Source organism: Notolepis coatsorum, assembly GCF_963971535.1.
Source record: "Notolepis coatsorum genome assembly, chromosome: 10".
NCBI classification, from domain to species: Eukaryota; Metazoa; Chordata; class Actinopteri; order Aulopiformes; family Paralepididae; genus Notolepis; species Notolepis coatsorum.
The window spans coordinates 115,037,251-115,061,752 of record NC_140174.1 but is presented as its reverse complement, the minus strand read 5'-3'; the positions used below and the strand labels follow the sequence as shown (position 1 = coordinate 115,061,752).

Genomic DNA, 24,502 nt, shown 5'->3' with positions numbered 1-24,502 from the left:
GAAACTAACTGCATTCTGTTTTATGGCAATAACGTTCAGGTTTGTGGGAGATAATCCCAAAAAATAAGAGAAATAAAAAAGTTAATCCAGAAGTCAGATGATTGACAGGGGCTGGTGTGAGCTGGGTAGGGTAGTTTTTCTAAATTCGAAAGCCCTGAGTCTCTTCCTTCACTTTTGGCTGTGCCACTTCCTCCTGTCAATATGCGCCGGTTTCCGATTCAATGCCCTGAGATTTCTATAATCTTATATTTCACTAATAACAGTTAAAATCATTGGTAACCAAACGTAATGCTGAAAATATACACTTTTACTGTATATCTCGGGCTTAAGAGGTTAACCCTGTGAGGCCTAAATTAAAAAGACATTAGCAACTTCAGAGGCCAGAGGGTTGGACATATAAACACATTTACTATCAAATAGCATTGTGAGGCTGAACAACAGGACCAATTGACTATACATGTGCTTAACATTTTTTAAATAAACATTATTTTTTTAAATGGCTAAAAGTGATTTTGTAATTTTGCAACCGTGGGTCTCACAGGGTAATTTTTGTGGCTCTTAGTCTCTGACTGGTTGGCCACCCCTGCTGTATAGCCTCTGTGTTGTCCTGCTCTGTCCCTTCCTGTAGAGCCTCTGTGTTGTCCTGCTCTGTCCCTTCCTTCCTGTAGAGCCTCTGTGTTGTCCTGCTCTGTCCCTTCCTGTAGAGCCTCTGTGTTGTCCTGCTCTGTCCCTTCCTGTAGAGCCTCTGTGTTGTCCTGCTCTGTCCCTTCCTGTAGAGCCTCTGTGTTGTCCTGCTCTGTCTCTTCCTGTAGAGGACGTCTGTGTTGTCCTGCTCTGTCCCTTCCTGTGTGTATATATATATATATATATATATATATATATATATATATATATATATATATATATATTATACCTATAAAGTAACTTATTATAGTGTGAATTTCTCAAGACCTTCACCCACTCAACTCCAACACACAAAACTAAAACTGGAAAGTGCAGTACCAAGAGGGGCTGTTAGAGGTCACTGTTAGACAGCTTTACAAATTCACTTTGGCAGTTTAGAAGTTAAGAAGTCACCCTCTCCTCTCCTCTCTTCTCCTCTCCTCTCCGCTCCTCTACTATTCTCTTCTATTTCCTCTTCTCTTCTCTCTCCATTTCTCTCCTCTCTCCCCTCCCCTCCTCTCTCCTCTCCCGCTCTCCTCTCCTCTTGTCTCCTCTTCTCTCCTCTCTCCATTCCTCTTCTCTCCTCTCTTCTCCTCTCCTCTTCTCTCCTCTCTCCATTCCTCTTCTCTCCTCTCCTCTACTCTTCTCTCATCCCTTCTCTCCTCTCCGCTTCTCTTCTCTCCTCTCCTCATCTTCTCTCCTCTCCTCTCCTCATTCCTTTTCTCTCCTCGTCTCTTATTAGTTCTGTCTAAGTTGTCCCTCTCTGTTTGCTGCATGTCTTCTACCAGCTGTGGACCTACAGAAGTGTGGTCTGTCCAACGAGGGAGCGCGCAGTCTGCTGGAGGCCTTGAAGACCAACTCGTGTCTCTGTGTGTTGGACGTCAGGAGCAACCCGTTAGTGGGTGAGGAAGTGGACAATAGAATCCAGAGTATTCTTATGACACTATAGGGAGGTGTAGTCTGACATCACTGGTTGTTCCACCCGTATAGGGATTTATCATTGGAAAAATGGATTATCGGCTATTGTAACAATTCTGCCTCATGAACATTGGAAAGCTTTCCATTTTTGCACAAAATGAGTTCCCTTCTATCACTAACATTATTGTTTAAGCATTTTTGGTTGAAATAAAATTCAGCGATTTTTTTTTTATGATTAATTGCGAATATTTTCATGTTGAGCTATAGATTGTGGATGAATACGCACAGAAAGGTACACCATACATATGTCCATGCTTTATTTGTTTTAAACGAGACGATTTAGAAATGGGCAATGGGGAAATACATTGCGTTGGACAGAGGGTGGAACACGGAAAAACGGCAATGATGTAACCACTACACCTCCCCATTGGAGATCTTTGCAGTCGACTATTTATTTTGTAGTTGCCACAACTGAATAGAGTTGTATCACTTTAGGTATGTATTTTTTATTATTATTATTATTATTATTATTATTATTATTATTATTATTATTATTATTATTATTATTATTATTATTATTATTATTATTACTATTATTATTATTATTTGTAGTAGTAGTAGAAAACATTATTATCCCTCATGGGGAAATGTGTCTTGGAATGATCTGTGTTCAAACCATAGTTTACACTGAATAAAGTACACTTGGTTTGGTTTGTAGGTTAAAGGGGCACTAACCGTCGGTAGTGTGATAGTAAAGGGTTAACCTTCTGTAGTGTGGCCGTGTAAGGATTAAATTCAATTTTCCTTTTGCCCAGAGGTTGCCGTTGGACCCCTTTAATCTCCCTTTAATCACGAGACTGTAATATTATTATATTTAACATGTGTTCCTTCACCTCCTACAGACAAGATGCTGGTGAAGACCATCATAGAGAAGGTTCTAATGAACGCAGATGGTCAGTCCTCACAGGTAACTGTGCTAGTGGATGATGGACAATGCAATGTACATGAGTATTCATAACTGTTCATTAAGGCTGAGCCCAAACGTTCGGACTTTCGTTCATTACGTTGGCATTCGAATTCTAAATCAACATCCGAATTGAATTTTTTTAATTTATTTATTATTATTCTTTTTTATCTGTCTATTCATTCTGTTTAAACCAATGGGTTTTTTCTTCACAGTTGCAGATAAAGATTAGGCTACACTAATATTATAGTATTAAAACTGATGAGTTATATTCATCAAAGAAAGTAGATTTAATAAAAAAATTAAGACTAATTTAATCAGATTAATCACTTTATTAAAATTGAGGATATTTATAAAAAAATAATTGAAATATTTTTTGAAAAAAAAAAGAAATATATATATATATATATATATATATTTTTTTTTTTTTAAACGAAGGTTCGAACATCCGTTCGAAAAACCCTGATGAAGTTCGAATCCCAAAAACAGGCTTCGGGGACAGCCCTACTGCTCATAACTATCATAATCATAATAATCTTTTTTTTATCCACTTTTTCTCCTCCTATTTTTCTTTTTTCTTTTTTTGATCAATTTTTTTTATTATTACTTACATGAAACAAGACAACACATTAATCACAATCACAATACACAGAACTTCACAGGAAAATAACAAAAACAATAATAATACAGATTATAACAATATATAAATTATAAAGACAAAAAAAAAGAAAACAGAGTTCAACCTTTTTAAATTTTAAATTCAAAATTCCAGGGGTACTATCTAATAAATGACCAAATAGCGAAGAACTAGCTAAATAGCTGCCCCCCAATAAAATCCCTAGTTAAATTCAAGACATCACAAAAGACAAGACGGACAAGACATTTCCTCCTCCCCCTCCCACGAGACCGCCGGACTCCCCCGAACAAGCACCCCAACCCCGCTCAGCCGCACACGGCGGTCCTGACCTTCTCAGCTGCTGCGAACCATAGGTCAATCCCAGCCTGCCCCACCCCAATCACCCGCGCCGTGGATATCTCAAGATAAATCACATCCAACAGTGTTAGGGACCAGTTAATCACTGTGAGCTTCTCAGGCTCCTTCCATCTCATTGCTATTAGCTTCTTCGCTGCTGTGACGCCCGCTAGGACAACCCTTTTCAGTTGTACGGACGCGGGTAGTGTTGTTATATCGTTCAGGAGTAGCGTAACAGCTGTGAATGGGATAGTTAAGCCACACAGATCTGAAAGTTTGTCCGCTATTGACCTCCAGAAGCGGGCCACTGGTGGGCAATCCCAATACATATGCATATAAGTGCCAGTGGCCTTTTGAGAGCACAAAGTGCACCGCGAGTCGGTTATCAGTCCCATAGCAAATAGCTTCCTAGGTGTAAGATAGGTCCTATGAATATAATTAAAATTAATTTGCTGTTGATTGGGGTTGCGGGAAGACAATGCCACATTTGCCCAAACATCATCCCAGTCAAACTCGGGGTCCAACTCCGGGATATCCACACGCCAGATTGTATCAAATGATAAATTTTTATACGTGGACTGAATTAAGAGCGTATAAAAGTATGAGACAAACCCTCTGGAGGTCGTCCTGTCCACTATGAGCCTGAGGAAGGGGTGTGGTTGCAAAGCTTGAGCCCACGGCACGCCATGCGCCCTCAGCGCTGACCTTAGTTGAAGGTAAAGAAAGAAGGACTCGCCGGGAAGATCATAAAATTCTCTTAAGTCCTGAAATGCACGGAGGCCGTTCTTATCATAAATATCCTCCAGAGTATGAACCCCCCTCCTTTGCCATTGAGGAATATTAACCGGCTTGTGCCCAACAAGTAATTGCTGGTTATTAAAAATTGGAGAGTCCAGGTGCCATGGGCATTTAACCCCACACGACTTCTGTACATTATGCCACGTCTGGATCACGTGAGTTATGATCGGTCCATACCTCAGTCGGCATTTCGAAATAGGGACAGTGGAGTACACCACATCCTGCAATCTTAGCGGTGAGACCGCCGCCGCTTCTAAGTAGCGCCAAGATACAGCATCTACAGGGTCTAGCCAGCACATCAGAGGTTTCAGTGAAAAGGACCAGAAATAAAGCTTAAAATCAGGGATTGCGAGGCCCCCATCTTGTTTCCTACGTTGAGTAGTAGCTCTTTTGATTCTCGGGCGTTTGTTATTCCAGATAAACTTAGATACCATCGATTGTACCTTGCGCCAGTGGTCTATTGGAGGGGGCAGGGGGAGCATTGAGCTAACAAAATTTATCCTAGGCAGGACGTTCATTTTGATTATGGAAGCCCGGGCTTGTAAGGAGTTAGGAAGATCCTGGCGTATTTTATCATAAGTACCCGTGAAGTTGTACTTAGTAGTTTGACTCAGCGTGGGGAATATCTCTATGCCTAAGTATTTAAAATGTTCCACTATGGGGATATCAGCTGGTAGTCGCACCGCCTTGGCCAGCTCATTAAGAGGTAGGCAGGCTGATTTGTTCCAGTTAATCTTAAAGCCTGACAATTTACCAAAGTCGTCGATTATTCCCAATAATTTTGTGGCCGACCGGGAAGGGTCATCCATAAAAATCAGTAGGTCATCCGCATAGAGAGCAATTTTGTGTGGTGTATTATTGATCATTATGGGGACGATGTCCTCCGATTGCCTAATAAATTGGGCCAATGGTTCGAGGGAAAGCGCGAATAGTCCTGGGCTCAGAGGACAACCCTGTCTAGAAGATCTGGAGACTGGGAAAAGTGTGGAACAGTTTTTGCCTGTCAGTATCATTGCAGACGGCGAGGCATACAGGACTTTAATCATATGAATAAAATTCTTTCCAAGACCCATAACCTCAAGTACCTTCCACAGGTATGACCATTCTAGTCTGTCAAACGCCTTCATGGCATCCAAAGACAGAACTGTGGACGGAGCTGTATTGTCTTTACTGTTATCGACTACATGCAACAGCCTCTTAAGATTATCTGCAGCCAGGCGCCCCGGGATAAAACCAGTTTGATCGCAGTGTACCAATACCGTCATAAATCTCTGCAGGCGGCGGGCCAGCACCTTGGCAAACACTTTTAGATCGGCCCCGAGAAGACTCAAGGGCCTATAGCTACCACAATCATTGGGATCTTTGTCCTTCTTGAGAAGTAAAGAAATCAACGCCATGTTGACATCTCTTGAGAACTCCCCTTGTTCGATAGAGTAATTGATCATATCGAGCATCAATGGGCCCAGTTGGTCCCAGAAAGCTAAATATACCTCGGGTGGAATACCATCCCAGCCTGGTGCCTTACCCCTCTGCATTTCAGCAATCGTCTCCCTTAGTTCCATAAGAGTGATCGGTTTCCCCAGTTCCTTAGCCTCTTCCTCAGAAATGTGGGGTATCTCAAGCCCGCCAATGAACGATTCAAATTTAGAGTCGTCGAGATTAACCTCTGAGCTATATAACTGTGAGTAAAACTCTTTAAAAGTGTTGTTGATCTTTTTCGAATCAGTAGTGACTGTACCCTGTTGCGTCTTGATCGAGGGGATATCCGAGAAATGATCATTCGAGCGTATTTTCATTGCCAATAGATGGCTAGGCCTGGAGCCGTGAAAGTAGTAATTTTGCCTTGTCCTATGTATCAAGAACTCAGACTGTTGTTTAAGTATGGAGTTTCTTTCTTTCTTGACTATCTTACGTTGTGTGTTTAGTCGTTCACTATAGTTAGTTTGCAAAGATGCGTATAGGTCCGCATATAATGTTTCCAGTCCTTCTAGTTTTTTTGACCGGGATTTACGCAAATTGGAGGCGAAAAGTGTGACATGACCCCTGATAAATCCTTTCAATGCGTTCCATAGGACCCTGGGGTCATCGACCGTGCCAACATTGATCTGCAAGAATTCAGCTAGTTTACTCCTGAACTCAGAACAGAAATCATCGTTCTTTAATAAGGTTGAGTTAAAACGCCACCTGGGAGCTCTCATGGAGAGCCTGCTAAAGGTTGCCATAAGGAAAATCCCCTTGTGGTCCGAGAGAGCCAGGGGAACCAATGAGACGTCGAAACTATCAAACATATTAGGGGATGCGATGCATAGTCTATTCGAGAGAAGGTTTTGTGTCTGGCTGACAGGTGAGAGTAATCCTTGAGGGTGGGATTGGATAAGCGCCATAGGTCTGCGAGCCCCGTGTCCTGGGTCCACATCCTGAGGGCCTTAGAGGACCGTTTTTGGTCGCTTGTTTCAGAGGACCCGGACCTATCCATCTCCGCATCCCAGCACGCATTAAAATCGCCACCCACAATGAGAGCGTATCCAGTAAGTTCCAACATATTCTTTGTGATTGTATTATAGAACACTGAATCAAATGTGTTAGGGGCATACAATGCTATTATTGCCATCTTCCTATGAGAGAACTCAACTTTTGCTATAGTAATCCTTCCCTCCGTGTCCGACCACACATCCAGGACTTTGATATCAAGGTTACGTCTTGTAACTATGACGACTCCTTTCGTCTTATCATCGGCTGAGGATGAGGAGATAACGTGATATTGTCGATTTGCTAGCCTTGACACATCACCCACCAATAAATGCGTCTCACTAAGGAGAGCAATGTCAATATTTCTTCTCTTCAATAACCAAAGGACACTGGACCCCCTGCGTTCCAAATTAAAATATTCAATTTAGCCATGGTCGAATTTGTCTAAATGCGTAGAGAACATACCAGTGCAGCCAGGCTGAGTACAGAGGCGCTGATCCAGGCGGGCCCAGACGGTCAATCCCAGGAGTTCAGAGGAGGAACAATTACACACATATAAGACAACAGTACATAAAACACAGAAAAATACCACCCCAGTTACAACCCCCCCTCCTTCTACTCTAAACCCTAACCCACCCGTCCTATTATTAACCCTCCTATACCCACTCTCCAATCCCCTCCCTATGCCCCATCCACTAAGGATGGTCATCTTCCTATCATTTCCCATTGGAATCATGGATCCAATAAGACGCTCTTCACTCCGACCCCCTCTCTAGATAAACCCCTGATTAAACCCCCACTAGTCCAATAAACACAAATTAAAATTAAAATTAAATTCAATAAAGATATCGGTCGAAAACCACCGTGAGCCTTGGCCCTAACATGAGACAACTATAATGGAAAAAATAGCCATTATTATATAATAACTCAACATCATCCCTGTAACCATCTACTTCCGAGTCTGCGTATTAATGTCGCAATGTTATAGCATAAATGGATAAAGGAAAATTTAAAACAAAATTTAATTAAAGCATACCAGCAGATAGTCTAAGGCAGGCTCGGATCACAGTTAAATTGCGCAAACAGACGTCATTTAAACAGCGACAATAAGAAGAAAAGGAAAAAAGGGTTATGGTCAAAGTGCACGCATGTAACAGCCCCTCTGGTCAGGCACAAAGGCTGGAATGACATAACCTATGTAAGAATAGAATTAAACACCTTCATTAACCCGGGGATAGTAATAAGCTATACCTGACACAACCTGTTATCATATATTGTATATATATATTCAACCGACCTTCTACTACTGGAGCCCAAAGCTCAAAACAGCCTGGATATAAAAATAAAAGCATACAAGAAGTTAGTTAAGGACCCGATCACCGTTGAATTGTGCAAACCGATGTCACTTAAACAGCAACAACAACCAAAATACGTAAACATTAACGGGTCTCGAATGTCTCGGCGCGGGCGATAGACACAGCCTGCTAGCTAGCCCGAGGCTAGCGCGTAAGCTAGTGATGAATCCGGCTAGCACGCTAGAATCTGTTATGTACATTGTCCAGCTAGCTCGCTAGCTTTCATAGAGGCGACACACACGTACGACCATGAGGTCAGCATTAGCAAGTAACAGAAGTCATTGGGATGCCCCGCTAGTTTGGATGGGCAGTGGACAGTTAGCCTGTCTGGGCATGACAACAAGCATTTGTGAGTAGTCCGCCCTATCAATGTATTCAGGCCCACATTGCCAAGTCACTCACCCGACATGGATATCAAGCTACAGTCTCGGCTATCCCCCCGAGATATTCCTCCGCTTTAGCCAACGACCAAAATGAACGCCGATCATCGCCCTTACCCAGCACAGATAATTTCGCGGGAGCGAATAGCGTAGGCCTCAGGCCTAGTTTCCATAGCCTGGCCATGACCACTTTGTATTCGCCTCTCTGTGCTTGAACCTCCGGCGTAAAGTCTTCGAAAATGGCCACTTTGTGATCGCCGAGACTTAGTTTACCCCTTCTGGCACGGGCCGACCGCATGATGAGCTCCCTCTGCTGAAGCCTGTTTAGCTTGACAATGATGGGCCTCGGCTCTTTGTTCACTCCAGGACTGGTCTTGCCCGCTCTGTAGGCCGACTCACATACGGGAGGGCTGGGGAGGACATCTTTCCCCAGTATTTTCTGCAACAATCCCGACATGGTCTCCGAGAGACGGCCTCCCTCATTGCCCTCCGGTACACCAACAATCCTGATGTTGTAGCGTCTCTCCCGGGACTGCATTTCCACAATTACCGACTGTAGTTTGGCAACTTCAGCCTGCCTAGCCAGCAGGGAGGTCTCCAGACCCGCCAGCCTCTCGCCTTGTAGTGAGGCCTCTGTCGTTAGCGTGGCTAGTTCGTTAGCATTAGCCGAGGAGACAGCATGCAGCGACTCCATCTTGTCTCTCAACGGGTCGACCGCCAACCTAATTTCCTCTGACATCTCTCGATGAAGGGTATCAAAAAATTCCGCCTGCACTTTTCTTTGTGTTTCAGCGAAGCGTATCTCAAAGTCTGCATGGAGTTTGGTCATGACCGAGAGAACAGCTTCACTTATCTCACTGATACCGGGCGAAGGCGAGGGTAGATCCGGTGGCAGTTTGCCGGCTGGGGTGCTCATGGATCTGGTCTCCACCGACATCGCAGAAAGTTGAAAAAAGTCGACGAAAGTAGTTGAAACTAGACGACTCAACAAGCAGACAAATAACAAATAAAAATAAAATAAAGACTAATGGGGAGAAAAGTATATTTTGCACGATAGAAGGGAGCTCACGTGAAACACGACTCACTCCATGAATGCCTAGCTCCGCCCCCCTCCTCCTATTTTTTCTTTTAGTTTCCTCCCATCCCAATTTAGTTGTTATGCCAATTCCCCCCTCCCATTCCTGGTTGTTGCGCGCATTTGCCCCCTACTTGCCGGTCTAGGGAGCCCTGAAGTCTTATCAGATGCTTCCTCCGATACATAGGAGACAGCCAGCAGCCTCTTTTCACCTGGCAGCGAGGATTCTCATTGGGTGAGTGTAACGCGTGGGAGGGCACACTACCTCACCCAGATCCCTTCCTCGCTGTGCAGGTGCCCTGACCGACCTGTAGGAGTCGCTGTTTACAACGACCAGATTACCACCCACCGGCTTCCCTCCCGCTGACACTGCCAATTGTGTCAGTATGACGACCGGCCAAGCCGGGGACCGCTGACAGCTGGATTCGATACCAGTGTCTCTGCGGTGGCAGACAGGCGCTTAGTCCGCTGCGCTACCCGGCCGCCCCTAATCATAATAATCTGAACTATAATAATCTCATACTATATTCTACCCATATACTCTGTATGATAGCATGTACGACAGTGCTGTATATAACCATATTTATATTCTATATTCTATATTTACAGCGGGTGGCCTAATGGTTAGAGAAGTGGGTGTGTGGCCGGAAGGTCGCTGGTTTGATCCCCCGGACCGGCAGGGGAAAAAAATCTGGGCTGGGGAAGTGAATTAATAACTCTCTCCTATCCCCTTAACACCAACTGCTGAAGTGTCCTTGAGCAAGGCCCTTAACCCCCAACTTCTCCAGTGGAGTTGCTCAGTGGCCAACGGTGTCAGACTGTGGTTGTACTGGGCAGCTCCCAGGTGTGAATGGAACTGTGTGAATGTGAAGCAGGGCGTTCCTGAAAAAGAGCATCTGTGCTCAGAGAACATACCCTGGGTAAATAAAGGTTAATAAAAATAAATAAATAAATTTACAGCATATACTGTATATATATCCATATGCTTACTTATACACCTGCAAATAACCCTTAGCTCTGTATGATATCATGTACCTATGCTATATATATATATTTATTCTCACCACACCTGCACATAGTCCTTTTACATATCTGTAGATAATATATCTATATCTGTACATATCCTACTCTTACTAGTTCCACTGCTGTATGCTACTACTACCATACTGTCTTTACACCTGTATCACTGTACATTAGGGCTAACCTTCAAAGCTTTTTTTGGCAATCGAAGCTTCGGGGCCGAGCTTCGATTTTAATTCGAAGCTTAAAAAAAAGAAAAAAATTATACAATCTTTTTCTTTTTTTATCTTATGTTGTGGGACTTGTACAGCACTTTGGTAAACGTTGTTGTTTTTAAATGTGCTCTATAAATAAAGTGGATTGGATTAATGAATTAAGTAGCCCCTTTCGTGACTGTGACGCAGCCAACAAGGTTTCACTCGGCTGTGTGATTTAATTCAAGGTGGATCGCTGTTGTCGTTTGAACAACTTCAGATTTCATGGGAACTACCAATCCCCCAAATCAAGAATGTTTAAGATGAATGAAGTAAGATTTTGATTATTTGAAATATGGCCTGTGTAGACTAAACTATGCACAGAATTATGTCAGTCTACAAGGTCCGGATTCTACATGGTCCGGCAATGTAGACCTTGTAGACTCCACTACAGACCAATTATCAGTGAATGTTCATGCATTTTTTAAGAAGGGCTACTTCCACAAAAAAACAAAGAACTCACCAAAACATCTCAGTAGCACCTTATCTAAATGTTCTATTTCATATATGGAGATTTATATTTATGTATTGCATGCATTTCTACATTTTATTTCCTATTTTGTTTATTCATCCCAGTATCTTTCTTTCTTATGTGTGGAATTCTACAAGGCATGTAGGTGTATATGTGTTTGAGGATGATATCCTTCAAACAGGCAATAGTGATGATATAATTTGGGCAATGCTGAGCTGGGTTACTTTCCTCCAGTGTATTTGTCCCCCGGCCCCACCCAATGGCCCCACCCAATGGCCCCACCCAATGGCCCCACGCGCACGCGCACACACACACACACACACACACACACACACACACACACACACACACACACACACACACACACACACACACACACACACACACACACACACACACACACACACACACACACACACACACACACACACACACACACACACACACACACAACTACATGCATATTTTACACAAACGTTTCTGTGCGCGACAGATTTCAGATGTGCGCAGGAGCGTTTTGCCATGTGCGCGTGCACGTTAGAGGGAACATTGCCAACCAAACTGCTGTTTAGAATAGAGACTGGTGTTACCTATCTGTCAGGGGAGACGCTGGCTGCCAGTGTCTGGTGGGGTAGACGACTTAAAAGACTGTACTACCGGACGCAGAGATCGGTGTGTGTTTTTTCGCCGATCTCAGCTTCTACATGCCATCCACACAGCCATTGGTGTTGAAAAGGGCAAGAGAAATACTCGGTGAGACTTGAAAGTCGCTAGGCGTAGGTAATTCACCCTTTGCGAAAACCACAGTAGTGTTCACCTTCGCAAACGCTTACGCATTGCTTCACGACAAGCCGCTCCAATCTGCGCATGCATTCGACGGCAGACGCAAAGGTTCGGCGTGCGGATTGGAATGGTTTGTACTAGTTGAGTGATACAGTGACGTTAGTGCAAATGAACAACTTTGTGGTTGTCACAATGGTGATTTAGCTCTACCTAGTGACTCTCGAACAACTTCCGAGTCTCACGTGGTTTCAGAACTACAAACAACATTTAATTTGGCGGGTGTTCATTTCTTATTGTGATGGTGAATGGTTAATGGTGCATTTATATAACAGCTTTTATCCAAAGAACTCGTGCTTCAGAACTCGTGCTTCACATTCACCCGTTCACTCACACATTCACACACCGACGGCGGAGGCGACCACGCAAAGTGCCAACATGCTCATCGGGAGCCAGATAGTGTCTTGGCTCAAGGACAATTTGACACGCTGCCCGGCAGGAGCGGGAATCGAACCTTCCGATTACCAAGACGACCGCTCTACTGTACCTCCTGAGCCACTGTTGCCCTATGCTTGTAATTGTGTTTGATAGTATCATGTGTTCTGTCCCTGTTGTGTGTCGTAGTACTATTGGATCAAGCCACCCGCTCCCCGAGAACTCCAGAAACCCACCGGTGCTAAGAGGAGAGCGCTGGCCTCTACAGTCCGAGGGAGGGCCTCGTTTAGGATCGGTACATCTTTGCCTTTTATTGTTTTGCCTCAAATCACACATTCAAGATATGAAGTTTCATTTCAAAATGTATTTTTTACCGGTATTTATTGCTTGGTGTTTAAAAAAGAATTTTCACAATGATTGGACAAAAGTGATTTTGTCGTCTAAAATGTTCCCATTTAGTAAGCAAGTGTCTTCAGGGCAGTATATTTCTCTCCTCAAATGAGGGTTGGGCGTTATTACCAGGGTATACGGTATCACCGGGTAGTTGCCTGGCGACGTTCTGTCCACTTACTGCTGCCAACAAACGATGGTTTTATGTTCTGTCCACTTACTGCGGCGCTGCCATCAAACCATGGTTTTATGTTTATTCGCCTCATGGGTTAATTAGCTACAGTAGCCCTTGCGTCCTTCAACATTATGTTTCCATAACCACACACCTTGTTGTATGTTGTCGTTACATAACTAGTAACGCTAGGCACACCAGCCTACCTGTTGCAGGATACACACAGACACACACACACACATGGGTCTGCACTGTTTTCTCAAATGTAACCTGTAAACTGTAAATGTAACCTAAAGTAAAACTCACCATGCTAGGGAATCCCTCATGGTACTAGGATGTACAAAATGGTAAATGGTGCATTTATATAACAGCTTTTATCCAAAATCCATGTGGTAGTTGGACCCTGTAAGAGAATCCATGTGGTAGTTGGACCCTGTAAGAGAATCCATGTGGTAGTTGGACCCTGTAAGATCCATGTGGTATTTGGACCCTGTAAGATAATCCATGTAGTAGTTGGACCCTGTAAGAGAATCCATGTGGTAGTTGGACCCTGTAAGATAATCCATGTAGTAGTTGGACCCTGTAAGAGAATCCATGTGGTAGTTGGACCCTGTAAGAGAATCCATGTGGTAGTTGGACCCTGTAAGAGAATCCATGTGGTAGTTGGACCCTGTAAGAGAATCCATGTAGTAGTTGGACCCTGTAAGAGAATCCATGTGGTAGTTGGACCCTGTAAGAGAATCCATGTAGTAGTTGGACCCTGTAAGAGAATCCATGTGGTAGTTGGACCCTGTAAGAGAATCCATGTAGTAGTTGGACCCTGTAAGAGAATCCATGTGGTAGTTGGACCCTGTAAGAGAATCCATGTGGTAGTTGGACCCTGTAAGAGAATCCATGTGGTAGTTGGACCCTGTAAGAGAATCCATGTGGTAGTTGGACCCTGTAAGAGAATCCATGTGGTAGTTGGGGCTATTGCCTGCTATTGGTTTTCAATGTGAGGTCAACCACTGTGACATGCACAGTGCTATATACCACTGCTTAAAGATCCATAGACATGCACAGTGCTATATACCACTGCCTAAAGATCCATAGACATGCACAGTGCTATATACCACTACCTAAAGATCCATAGATATCCTAAATATCCAGCTTACACTGTCGAATGCTTTTTCTGCATCTAGGCTAACTAATACTGCACTTCCTCCTTCCTTTTGTATCTCCTCTACCACCTGCACTGTCTTCCTTATGTTATCCCGTGTCTGCCTTCCTTTAATGAATCCGGTCTGGTCCTCGTCTATAATATCTGTCATAAATGTCTCAAATCTTTTGGATATTATTGATGTATACATCTTGTAATCTACATTAAGTATGGACACAGGTCTGAAACTGCTACATAGTTCTCTATCTTTCCCTTCTTTTGGAATTGTAGTAATTATGGCTTCTTTCCATGAAGGTGGCATTGTGCCTTCTTTCATTGTGTGTCTGAATGCTACTTCTAATATGGGGCTCAGTTCCTGTCTAAATGTTTTGTAGAATTCAGAGGGGAATCCGTCGCTACCCGGTGACTTACTGCTCTTTGCTTTACTGATCGCATTCCCCACTTCTTGTTCTGTAATCTCTGCGTTTAATATTTCATTCTGTTCCTTCCCTATCGATGTTAGATCTAATTTTCCTAAACATGTCTCTATCTCCTCTTCTCCTGCCGCTATCTAAACTATGTGTATAGTTTTTTATAGTATTCTTCAAATGTCTTCTATTTCAGCTGGTTCTCTTAGTATTTTGTTTGTGTTCGTGTCCCTTAGTGTGTATTGTGTTCAGTTTTTGTTGTGTCCTGATTCGTCTAGCTAAAAGTCTGGTCGCTCTCGGTCCTCCTTCATAGTATGTCTGTTTCATGTACCTAGCTTTCTTCTCTATTTCTGTCAGCAGATCTTTGTTTATCTTTCCTCTAACTTCCTTTACCTCTCTAAGTGTCTTTTGGTTCTTTGAGCTTTGGTGTTCTTTCTCTAATTCTTTCAGTTTCTTTATCAAGTTCTGGTATGTCTCTATTCTTTTATATGCATTTTCCACGTATTACTACCTTTAGTGCATCCCATAAAATGTTTGGGTGTACCTCTCCATTATCATTTTCTTCTCTGTATCTAATTATGTCTCCTTTTACTTCATTAACCAAACCTTTGTTATTTAATAGTCCTACATTCAGTCTCCAAACTGAATTTCTCCGCCTACTTTTAAGATTCACTGTCAGATATATTGCGCTATGATCTGATATGTCCGTCACCCCTATCCTGCAGTCTTCTACCCTGTATCTGTCCCCTGTTGTCATGAGAAAATAGTCTATCCTTGAATATGTTGTGTGTGGATGCGAATAATGTGTGTATTCTCTATCTAGTGTGTGCATTTCTCTCCATATATCCATGATTCCTAATTCTGCCATTTGTATATTCATATATTTGTTAATGTTTGTCCTCCATTTCTTTGTGCTTGTCGTGTCTATGTCATAGTTCAGTACTACATTAAAATCACCTGTACAGATTAGGACCCCTTCCCCTTCCATCGCTATGATATCAAAAATAGTTTCAAATAGATATTTCTCACTTTCTGGTGGAGCATATACATTCACTAGTGTTACCATTTAACCTTCCATTTTCCCCTTGACCATTACATACCTCCCCTCTTTATCCCTTATTTCCCTGATCATTTCAAACTTCACTGTGTTCTTAATTAGTATAGCTATTCCTCTTCTAAGGTTCTGTTTAAAAGAACTATAAAACAGATTCTCATACGCGAATCTCTTCAGCTTTTCATGTTCTTGTGATATTAGATGTGTTTCTTGTAAGAAGATAACCTGCGCCTCTTCTTTCTTAAATTTCGTCATCACCTTACTCCTTTTAATCGGATTATTCATACCATTCACATTCAGCGACATCATTTTGATACCCTTAACTTGTGTCATATTTCTTTTCCAAATGTTCTCCCGTTCTACCCATGTCACATAAAATAATATTTGTGTTTGTAGCCACTGCTATCCCTGTCTGATTTACATACATATAACCATAATCAACATTAACTTCAACATTAACACTTGGAACTTCCATGGTAGTTGAGGGACTCAGTCGTCTCCCTCTTTCCCCCGCTGGCGGGTGGGGAGTAGTCGCTCTCCTAGTGAATAGTCATGGTCGAAGGTTATTCTCTGCCCCTCCACCTCCATCTTCATCTGCCAGGCTGCTCTGAGAATGTTTTCTTTGACTTCGAATTTCGAGAAATTAACTATAACGAAAGGTTATTTCATAACCTAGTTATATGAATACTGGCTGAGCGTCTCGCTCTGCCAATGAGATAACCTCTTATCTCCACGCACCTAGCGTGCACGCGAAACAAACAAATGCACCCACTTGCACGTGACCAAGCCACTCCCATGCGTCTCCCTATATGACGCCGGAAATGGTCACGCTCCCCCTTCCCAGATCGATTTCCATAAGCGGAAACCATCCAAGGGACCTCAGGGCGCTAAGAGCGAGACGCTCAGCCAGTATTCATATAACTAGGTTATGAAATATAACTGGAAATCATAACTGGTTATCGCGTCTCGCTCTGCCAATGAGATAAGGGGCAGAGCGGACGCGTGGCCCGACAAGTGTACCCCCTGAGGGCCCGTAAGCCCCAGCCAGGGAGGACGGGAGTCCCGTCCACCCGCCCGTCCTAACAAAGGGTGGGAGGCAGTCAACTCCACCAAAGTGCGAAAAAGGGGGAACCAGGCACCCCTGAACGCACAGCACAGGCGGGACCACGTGTGACACAGCACCCCGTGGTCCACACCCACACACCCCTGCTAGCCCACCTGATGGCGGGATGCAGGAGAGGTCCCAGACCTCAGAACTACCTGGGAGACGGAACCCCCAGTCATGTCCATGAGGTAAAACTTAATGAAAGGACCCGGGGAGGACCAGGAGGCCGCAGCACAGATGTCCTCCACCGAGGCCCCCCCTAACAGGGCAGCAGAGGCCGCCACCCCAGGAGTGGAGTGCGCCCTGACGCCCCCGGGGGGGACCTGTCCAGCCAAAGGGCAATGTCCTCGCACAACCAAAGTGACAGGCGCTGCTCGGATAGAGAGCCCTGTGTCCCGTAGTGTAGTGGGGGGGAGTAACCGGAGAGCATGCTAGACACAGCTAGATGGCAACGGTTTTTTAGGGCGTGCCCATCTAATATAGCCGATCCCTCTGGCCGCAGAGGCTGTTGGCCTTGTGATCACCTGTTTTCTTTGTGTCCAGGGTATCTCAGGCAAGGGAAACATGGCCGGGGGCCTTGCCGCAGCCGCTGTCGAGGCCGTGCTCTCACCTCTGGCTGCGCGGTGTGGGGCAGCGTGGGGCCCAGGTCAAATACCGCCCGCGCCTCCGTGGACAGACCAAGGTCCATCCGCGGAGAGGGGAGCCCTGAGGAGGACCTCTCCCCTCCTCAAGGGGAGATTGCTCCAACCAAAAATGCTATGAACAACCGTTGACAGCATCCTAGCCCTCCCTGCGGTTATAGCTTGCGGCTAGGTCAAAAGCTGAATAACCTCAAAACATCGCGCAATGGTTTTGACGTCGGCTGGCCCTAAAGCCCCACCACCTGACACCATTTTTGACAGAAAAAGTCAATTGAGCAATGTTGCCAGTCGCTGCTAAATTCTGTACCGCGGCGGTATAGGCTTAATCAGCCCACCAGCCACCTGCCGGGCCGACTCGCCTCATGGCGTCGGCCGGGCGGGACACCGTTCCACCATGTCAGGGCAAAGGACTGATGCCACCTGCTTCACTAAGCACGGAACACCAGTGGTGGCTGCAGACCAAAGTCTACTACTAGTGAAGCACTGCCTCACTAGTAGGCATGCAAAAACCTCCACTGCGGTGTGCACCCATGAAGGGATAAAATGAATGAATGAACGAAAACTCTAACATATTGCAGAATGGGCTAGCCCAATACACACAATTGTTAAGGGGAAGCAGACCAGAGAAAACGTTAGTCCTGTCCACATCAGGGACCCCCATTTTCAATTCATAGATTCACAAAAAGAACACCTGCCCTGAGCCTCAGCCCATCCAGGGTAAATAAGCCCCTGTTAAACCCCCAACATTAGACACCGATTGACCGATTGTCAGCATGAATGGTTAAGAGGAGGGAAGACAGTAAAGACAGCCCTCGGCGGGGCACATGGGAACGGCGCCCCAACATTGTAGCATTAGCATTAGCTGCGCGCTAGGATACTTGGAAAACATCCAAAAGAGAGTCATGTTTTCCCAAATATCCCACCCCCCCGCGCCAATACATCACTCGGTCATCTCACGAGACAACGAGCAGTATTACCCATGCTAGTATCAATGCCTGATAGCGCAGGCCCGACCTGTGCACGACTTAGCTCGACTGCTAACCGTCGCGCGACGTCCCTCTGTCCGCTATCACGAGACGAGGAAAACCCAGGACAGGACCGCTGCGCTGTTAGGATGTGCCGAGAAGGTTCCGGGGGCTGGTGAACTTCTGGTGAATACCCAACATTGTGTAATTTCTCCCTACTTCCATAACAACCAGTTCACGAAGTGCACTGCTACTTCCGCGTTTGGAAACGAAATGAGGAAAGGAGAGCGTGACCATTTCCGGCGTCATATAGGGAGACGCATGGGAGTGGCTTGGTCAAGTGCAAGTGGGTGCATTTGTTTGTTTCACGTGCACGCTAGGTGCGTGGAGATAAGAGGTTATCTCATTGGCAGAGCGAGACGCTATAGCCAGTTATGATATATAACTGCTCTCGGTGGTCTGTTTATCTGTGGCTTCGGCGCTAGGGTCCTGTGTGCCCTTTGAATCTCTATCTTGGCGAGGTCTGACACTTCCAATTTTCCTCAAATTAGATTGTCTACATATTTGGTCATCGAGTCTCCTTCTATCCCCTCTCTCAGTCCCCATATTCGTATATTATTTCTCCTCGACCTCCCCTCCAAGTCCGTTAGCTTTGAGTGTCGCCTTTAGAATTTCTTGTATTTCTGTATTCCATTCCTCCGTTTCAGCTGTCCTTTTTTCTAGCATCCTTATATCTTTCTCTTGTTCCTGTAGTTTTCCATCAATTGTCTCGAGTCTCTTATTTATTTCTTCTCTGAGCTCGTCCTGACCCTTTTTTAATTCTTCCCTGAGTCTGTCGATGTCGCTCCGAATGCTCTGCGTGTTAGCTTGGTTAGCTATTGCGCTAGATTGTATGCTAGCTTGTAGCTCCGCTACCCAGGTGGGCATCTCTGGTCTGTCGCCCTGCGTCATGCTAGCTTGAATTACCTCCTGCGCCACCTCCTTGTGTCGATAACTTTCCTCCGGTGTTTGTACTTCTTCTGGGGTCCCTTTTCTCTCGCTCTTTCTCGTGTTCATCCTTCCTTTTCTCTTATATCCTTGAATTGTAACTTAAAATTTTTTTTTAGATAGTTTTACTTCCTTTTTTCTATATTCTTTGACCGGGAGCTCTTTTCTATGGTCGCTTACCCGAACATCTCAAACCGGAAGTCGATTATCTTGTTTTCATGATCGTGGGAAGATTATCTTGTTTTCATGATCGTGGGAAGATTATCTTGTTTTCATGATCGTGGAAACATTATCTTGTTTTCATGATCGTGGAAACATTATCTTGTTTTCATGATCGTGGGAAGATTATCTTGTTTTCATGATCGTGGGAAGATTATCTTGTTTTCATGATCGTGGGAAGATCTTGTTTTCATGATCGTGGAAACATTATCTTGTTTTCATGATCGTGGGAAGATTATCTTGTTTTCATGGTCGTGGAAACATTATCTTGTTTTCATGATCGTGGGAAGATTATCTTGTTTTCATGGTCGTGGGAAGATTATCTTGTTTTCATGGTCGTGGGAAGCCCTCCTGCATCCTCCCCTTGTTTTCATCCTTGTTAATAATTTCCTGTATGTTTTCTTTTATCAACCATTATGTTGTTATTCCTGTTCCAGCTGGTGGGCGGAGTCCAGGTGTTGCCCAGCAGCAGAGGCCCCGCCCCAACTCCAAACACATCCCGTGGCGAACTGCTGCCCGAGCGGGACGCCAGAGGTGAGGCGTGGACCAGACGTGGGTTCAGTAGAACGGGGCCAAATTTATTGATGCTCTCGTTATTCTGTTCACTATTGTCTGGAGGGCAACACTGATTGCAGACCAGTGTAGTGGTAGTGATGGAGCATGCTGACTGATTCCAGACCAGTGTAGTGGTAGTGATGGAGCATGCTGACTGATTCCAGACCAGTGTAGTGGTAGTGATGGAGCATGCTGACTGATTCCAGACCAGTGTAGTGGTAGTGATGGAGCATGCTGACTGATTCCAGACCAGTCTAGTGGTAGTGATGGAGCATGCTGACTGATTCCAGACCAGTGTAGTGGTAGTGATGGAGCATGCTGACTGATTCTAGACCAGTGTAGTGGTAGTGATGGAGCATGCTGACTGATTCTAGACCAGTGTAGTGGTAGTGATGGAGCATGCTGACTGATTCCAGACCAGTGTAGTGGTAGTGATGGAGCATGCTGACTGATTCTAGACCAGTGTAGTGGTAGTGATGGAGGCATAACGTAGGCATGCTGACTGATTCCAGACCAGTGTAGTGGTAGTGATGGAGGCATAACGTAGGCATGCTGACTGATTCTAGACCAGTGTAGTGGTAGTGATGGAGGCATAACGTAGGCATGCTGACTGATTCCAGACCAGTGTAGTGGTAGTGATGGAGGCATAACGTAGGCATGCTGACTGTAGCTTACTGCAGAGGAGAGACGGTTGCACTGTGACCCATCCAATATGTTTAAATGGAACTAGGTGGATATGTGGGTATACTCTCTAAATAGACAGGGTAGAGGTGGGTATACTCTAAATCAGTGGTTCTCAACCTGTGGTACGCGTACCACCGGTGGTACTTGGGCCCCCTGCTGGTGGTACTTGAAAAGAAAAAATATATACAGTATATTATAGTTTTTTTTATTTTTTGTCCGCAGTCATGCCACTGAACTTAGAAGCAGGCCAGTGTTTCTAGTTGCGGCGGCGCGATAGTTTGATAACCTAAGTGGGGAACAACCAGGAGATCACTGTGACAGAGAGTAATGCAGTCTAAACAGTCATAAATCTTTTATTCAACTTCAGCCCTGATCATAACCATTTTTATTTTTAGATTTAAATTTTTCTTGTAATGTCAGATACAAAATTAAATACTCCCACATTTCTGAAAATAGTTGTTGTTAAATCTGACATTACAAAAAACAAAAAATCCATCAAAATCAGTGTTGTTGCTAATCATTGACACATAAGCCTGTAATAATCCCCCCAGAAAAATGTACTTTGCATGATTTGATATATTGAAAATATTTCACTTTTTGTGTTTTTTTTAACAATAATTTGTGATGCCATCACACAAACTGGCATTTAAAGGGTTACAATTCAAAAATGTATTGAATATGTAGTGGTTATGATCATGGGCTGACGTTTAATAAAAGATTGCGCGCGTGTGTGTGTGTGTGTGTGAGAGAGAGAGAGAGAGAGAGAGGACTGGCAAGCAGCCATGATGAAGTTGAGCTTCATCCAGTAGAATGAAAACGTTTATAAAAGACACCTTCATTTGACTTTTTAAACTATATTTGATAATTTATTCTGGTAGATCATGACATTACTTTTCAAATTGTGTATTATAATGTGTATATTTTAGTGATGTCCGATATTATCGGCCTACCGATATTGGCATTAAAATGTGATATCGGAAATTATCGGTATCTGTTTTCAAAAAAGAAAAATGTAATATTTTTATTTTTTATATTTATTTAACCTTTATTTACCCAGGCAAGCAAGTAAGAACACATTCTGATTTTATTTATTGTCAAAAGTATGCATAATGTTGTGTTAATTCCACAACAAGAGATATGTAATGTTAATTACCTGAAATTATTCGTTTTTTGGGGGGAAACCCTGCATATATTGGTATCGTTGATATCGGTTGATATCGGTATCGGAAATTAAGTGTTGGACTATATCGGATATCGGTAAAAAAGCCAATATCGAACATCCCTAGTATATTTGTATCTTCTTCCTTACTGCCCCCACTACTGGGTCCATCACTACTAGCACAGATTTCAACTTTATTTTCAATTCTAGTGAAGATAACATGTTTTTCTCTATTGGATGAAATGGTGCAGCGATAAAAACATTGTATTCAAATATTTTATTCAATAAACCCTCAACAAAGAGTTGGAACAGCATACAGAATATAGATGTGATGTCAGTCTGAATCAGAGCATTCTCTGCCTCATTGAATTCTGAATAATCAGATTCCAATGAACCCTCAAATTCTGAAAATTCTGAAAAGCTAAGAAATCTGCTAAGAAGCATATATTATTTATTATTATTTTATTTCATTGGGTTTTTAGCCCTAGTTGCACTTTTGTTGCACTTTTTTGTGTTTATTTCATGTTTTTAACAGTGCATGAAAGATTGTGTATTACTGCATTTTTTTTTTTAAATAAATCATAGTGGTTAAAAAATTTGGGTCGCGACTTAATGACTAAGGAAAATGTTGGGTCCCGAGGCTAGACCAGTTGAGAACCACTGCTCTAAATGGACAGAGGGTAGAGGTGGGTATACTCTAAATGGACAGAGGGTAGAGGTGGGTATACTCTAAAGGGACAGAGGGTAGAGGTGGGTATACTCTAAAGGGACAGAGGGTAGAGGTGGGTATACTCTAAATGGACAGAGGGTAGAGGTGGGTATACTCTAAATGGACAGAGGGTAGAGGTGGGTATACTCTAAATGGACAGAGGGTAGAGGTGGGTATACTCTAAAGGGACAGAGGGTAGAGGTGGGTATACTCTAAATGGACAGAGGGTAGAGGTGGGTATACTCTAAAGGGACAGAGGGTAGAGGTGGGTATACTCTAAAGGGACAGAGGGTAGAGGTGGGTATACTCTAAATGGACAGAGGGTAGAGGTGGGTATACTCTAAATGGACAGAACTCTAAAAGAAGAAGACTTTAGAAGAAGAGAAGAAGAAGACTAGAAGAAGAAGAAGAAGAAGCACACATTGCTACATTGTCATGCAGTGAACACACATGTGAGAGGGGCGACACATAGGAAACTCACTCATGCTTTTTTTCTTTCTGGGTCGCAGATTAAATTTCTTCTCTGCGCTTGACCCGTCCCTTCGTCCTTTCCCCCCAAGCCCAAGGGCAGCCGGGAGCAGACATGGGCTGCGGAGTGGGTCCGCACCCAGGGACATGTTTTTCCATTGGGTGTATCCCTTCTTCTGGAGGGGAAACCCTTGTGAGCACGGTGAGAGAACATGCAAACTCCACACAGAAAGGCCCGGGAGATACCCCACCTGGACAACCCGGCAGCCTGGTCCCCAAGCGGGAATCGAACCCAGAACCGCCGTATTATATCAATTGCCCCCACGTTCAGTAGAAAGCTATCTGGCTGCAAGATAGTCAAGCTTAGCACAAATGTTAGCCTGTTCCTTTAATAATAAAAATATAATGCAAGACCTCTTTAGAGACGTCTTTATTCGGCATGGGACATGCAATGGGTGGCACACACACACAAGAATACACACACACACATGCATAGTCTTTCTCAGGATTGCCGATGCGATTGAGCTCTGCGCTTAACCCATCCCGTCGTCCTTCCCCCCCAAGGGCCGCCGGGAGCACATAGGGGCGTCGGCGAGGTACCGCACCCGGGGACAAATCCATGTGCTCCTGCCCGTCTTGGTCAGGGACGCGACAGCGTCAGCGATCTGTTCTGCATGTTTTTCCATTGGGTTTCTCTTGAATCGAACCCTGGACCTTCTTGCTGTGAGGCAACAGTGTTAACCACTACACCACCGTGCCGTATTAATGGTAATAACAGTAACACTGTTAATATATCCTGTTGTTCTTCCAGAGATCTGCCTCCTGGTAGGACGGTGGCAGAGCCAAGCTTTCAGGTGAGAAGTCAACTCAGTCACACAGATATCTTGTCACTTTCAATGGGATCATATTGTAATGAAATTATGATTATTGTGGTACACAATTCTGATGTATAAATGAATGGTAAGCAAGTATTTACCTCCCCCCCCCCCCCTAACAAAATAAGATTATTTCAAATATTTTGCATTTTCCTTTATTTCTGCATCAGGGTGCGGGCACTGTGACGGTCACCATAGAGACGGACTCCGAGGAGGAGGAGGAGGAGGAGGAGGAGGAGAAGAAGGAGGATGAAGGGAAGGTGGTGGAAGTGGAGAAGAGTCCACCTGCCCTCAGCCTGAAAGACAGGATCACAGAGCGCCGGTTGCAACGCATGCAGGTGTGGGACTACTATTCTAGCGTGAGAGTTTATACTGTGGATAGTAGGGATGGGAATCA

At 44.1% G+C, this 24,502-nt stretch overlaps 1 protein-coding gene across 1 annotated transcript in view; it reads left to right on the top strand.

Moving 5' to 3' along the window:
* The window catches only part of cep78 (centrosomal protein 78), a 101,731-nt gene that overhangs the window by 14,292 nt on the left and 62,937 nt on the right, over positions 1–24,502 (top strand). The window contains exons 7-12 of the mRNA XM_084323155.1: positions 1,452–1,565; positions 2,484–2,548; positions 12,746–12,851; positions 20,093–20,189; positions 24,042–24,084; positions 24,276–24,443. Of these exons, the coding sequence (XP_084179281.1) occupies positions 1,452–1,565; positions 2,484–2,548; positions 12,746–12,851; positions 20,093–20,189; positions 24,042–24,084; positions 24,276–24,443 (593 nt within the window). The remainder of the gene's footprint in view (positions 1–1,451; positions 1,566–2,483; positions 2,549–12,745; positions 12,852–20,092; positions 20,190–24,041; positions 24,085–24,275; positions 24,444–24,502) is intronic.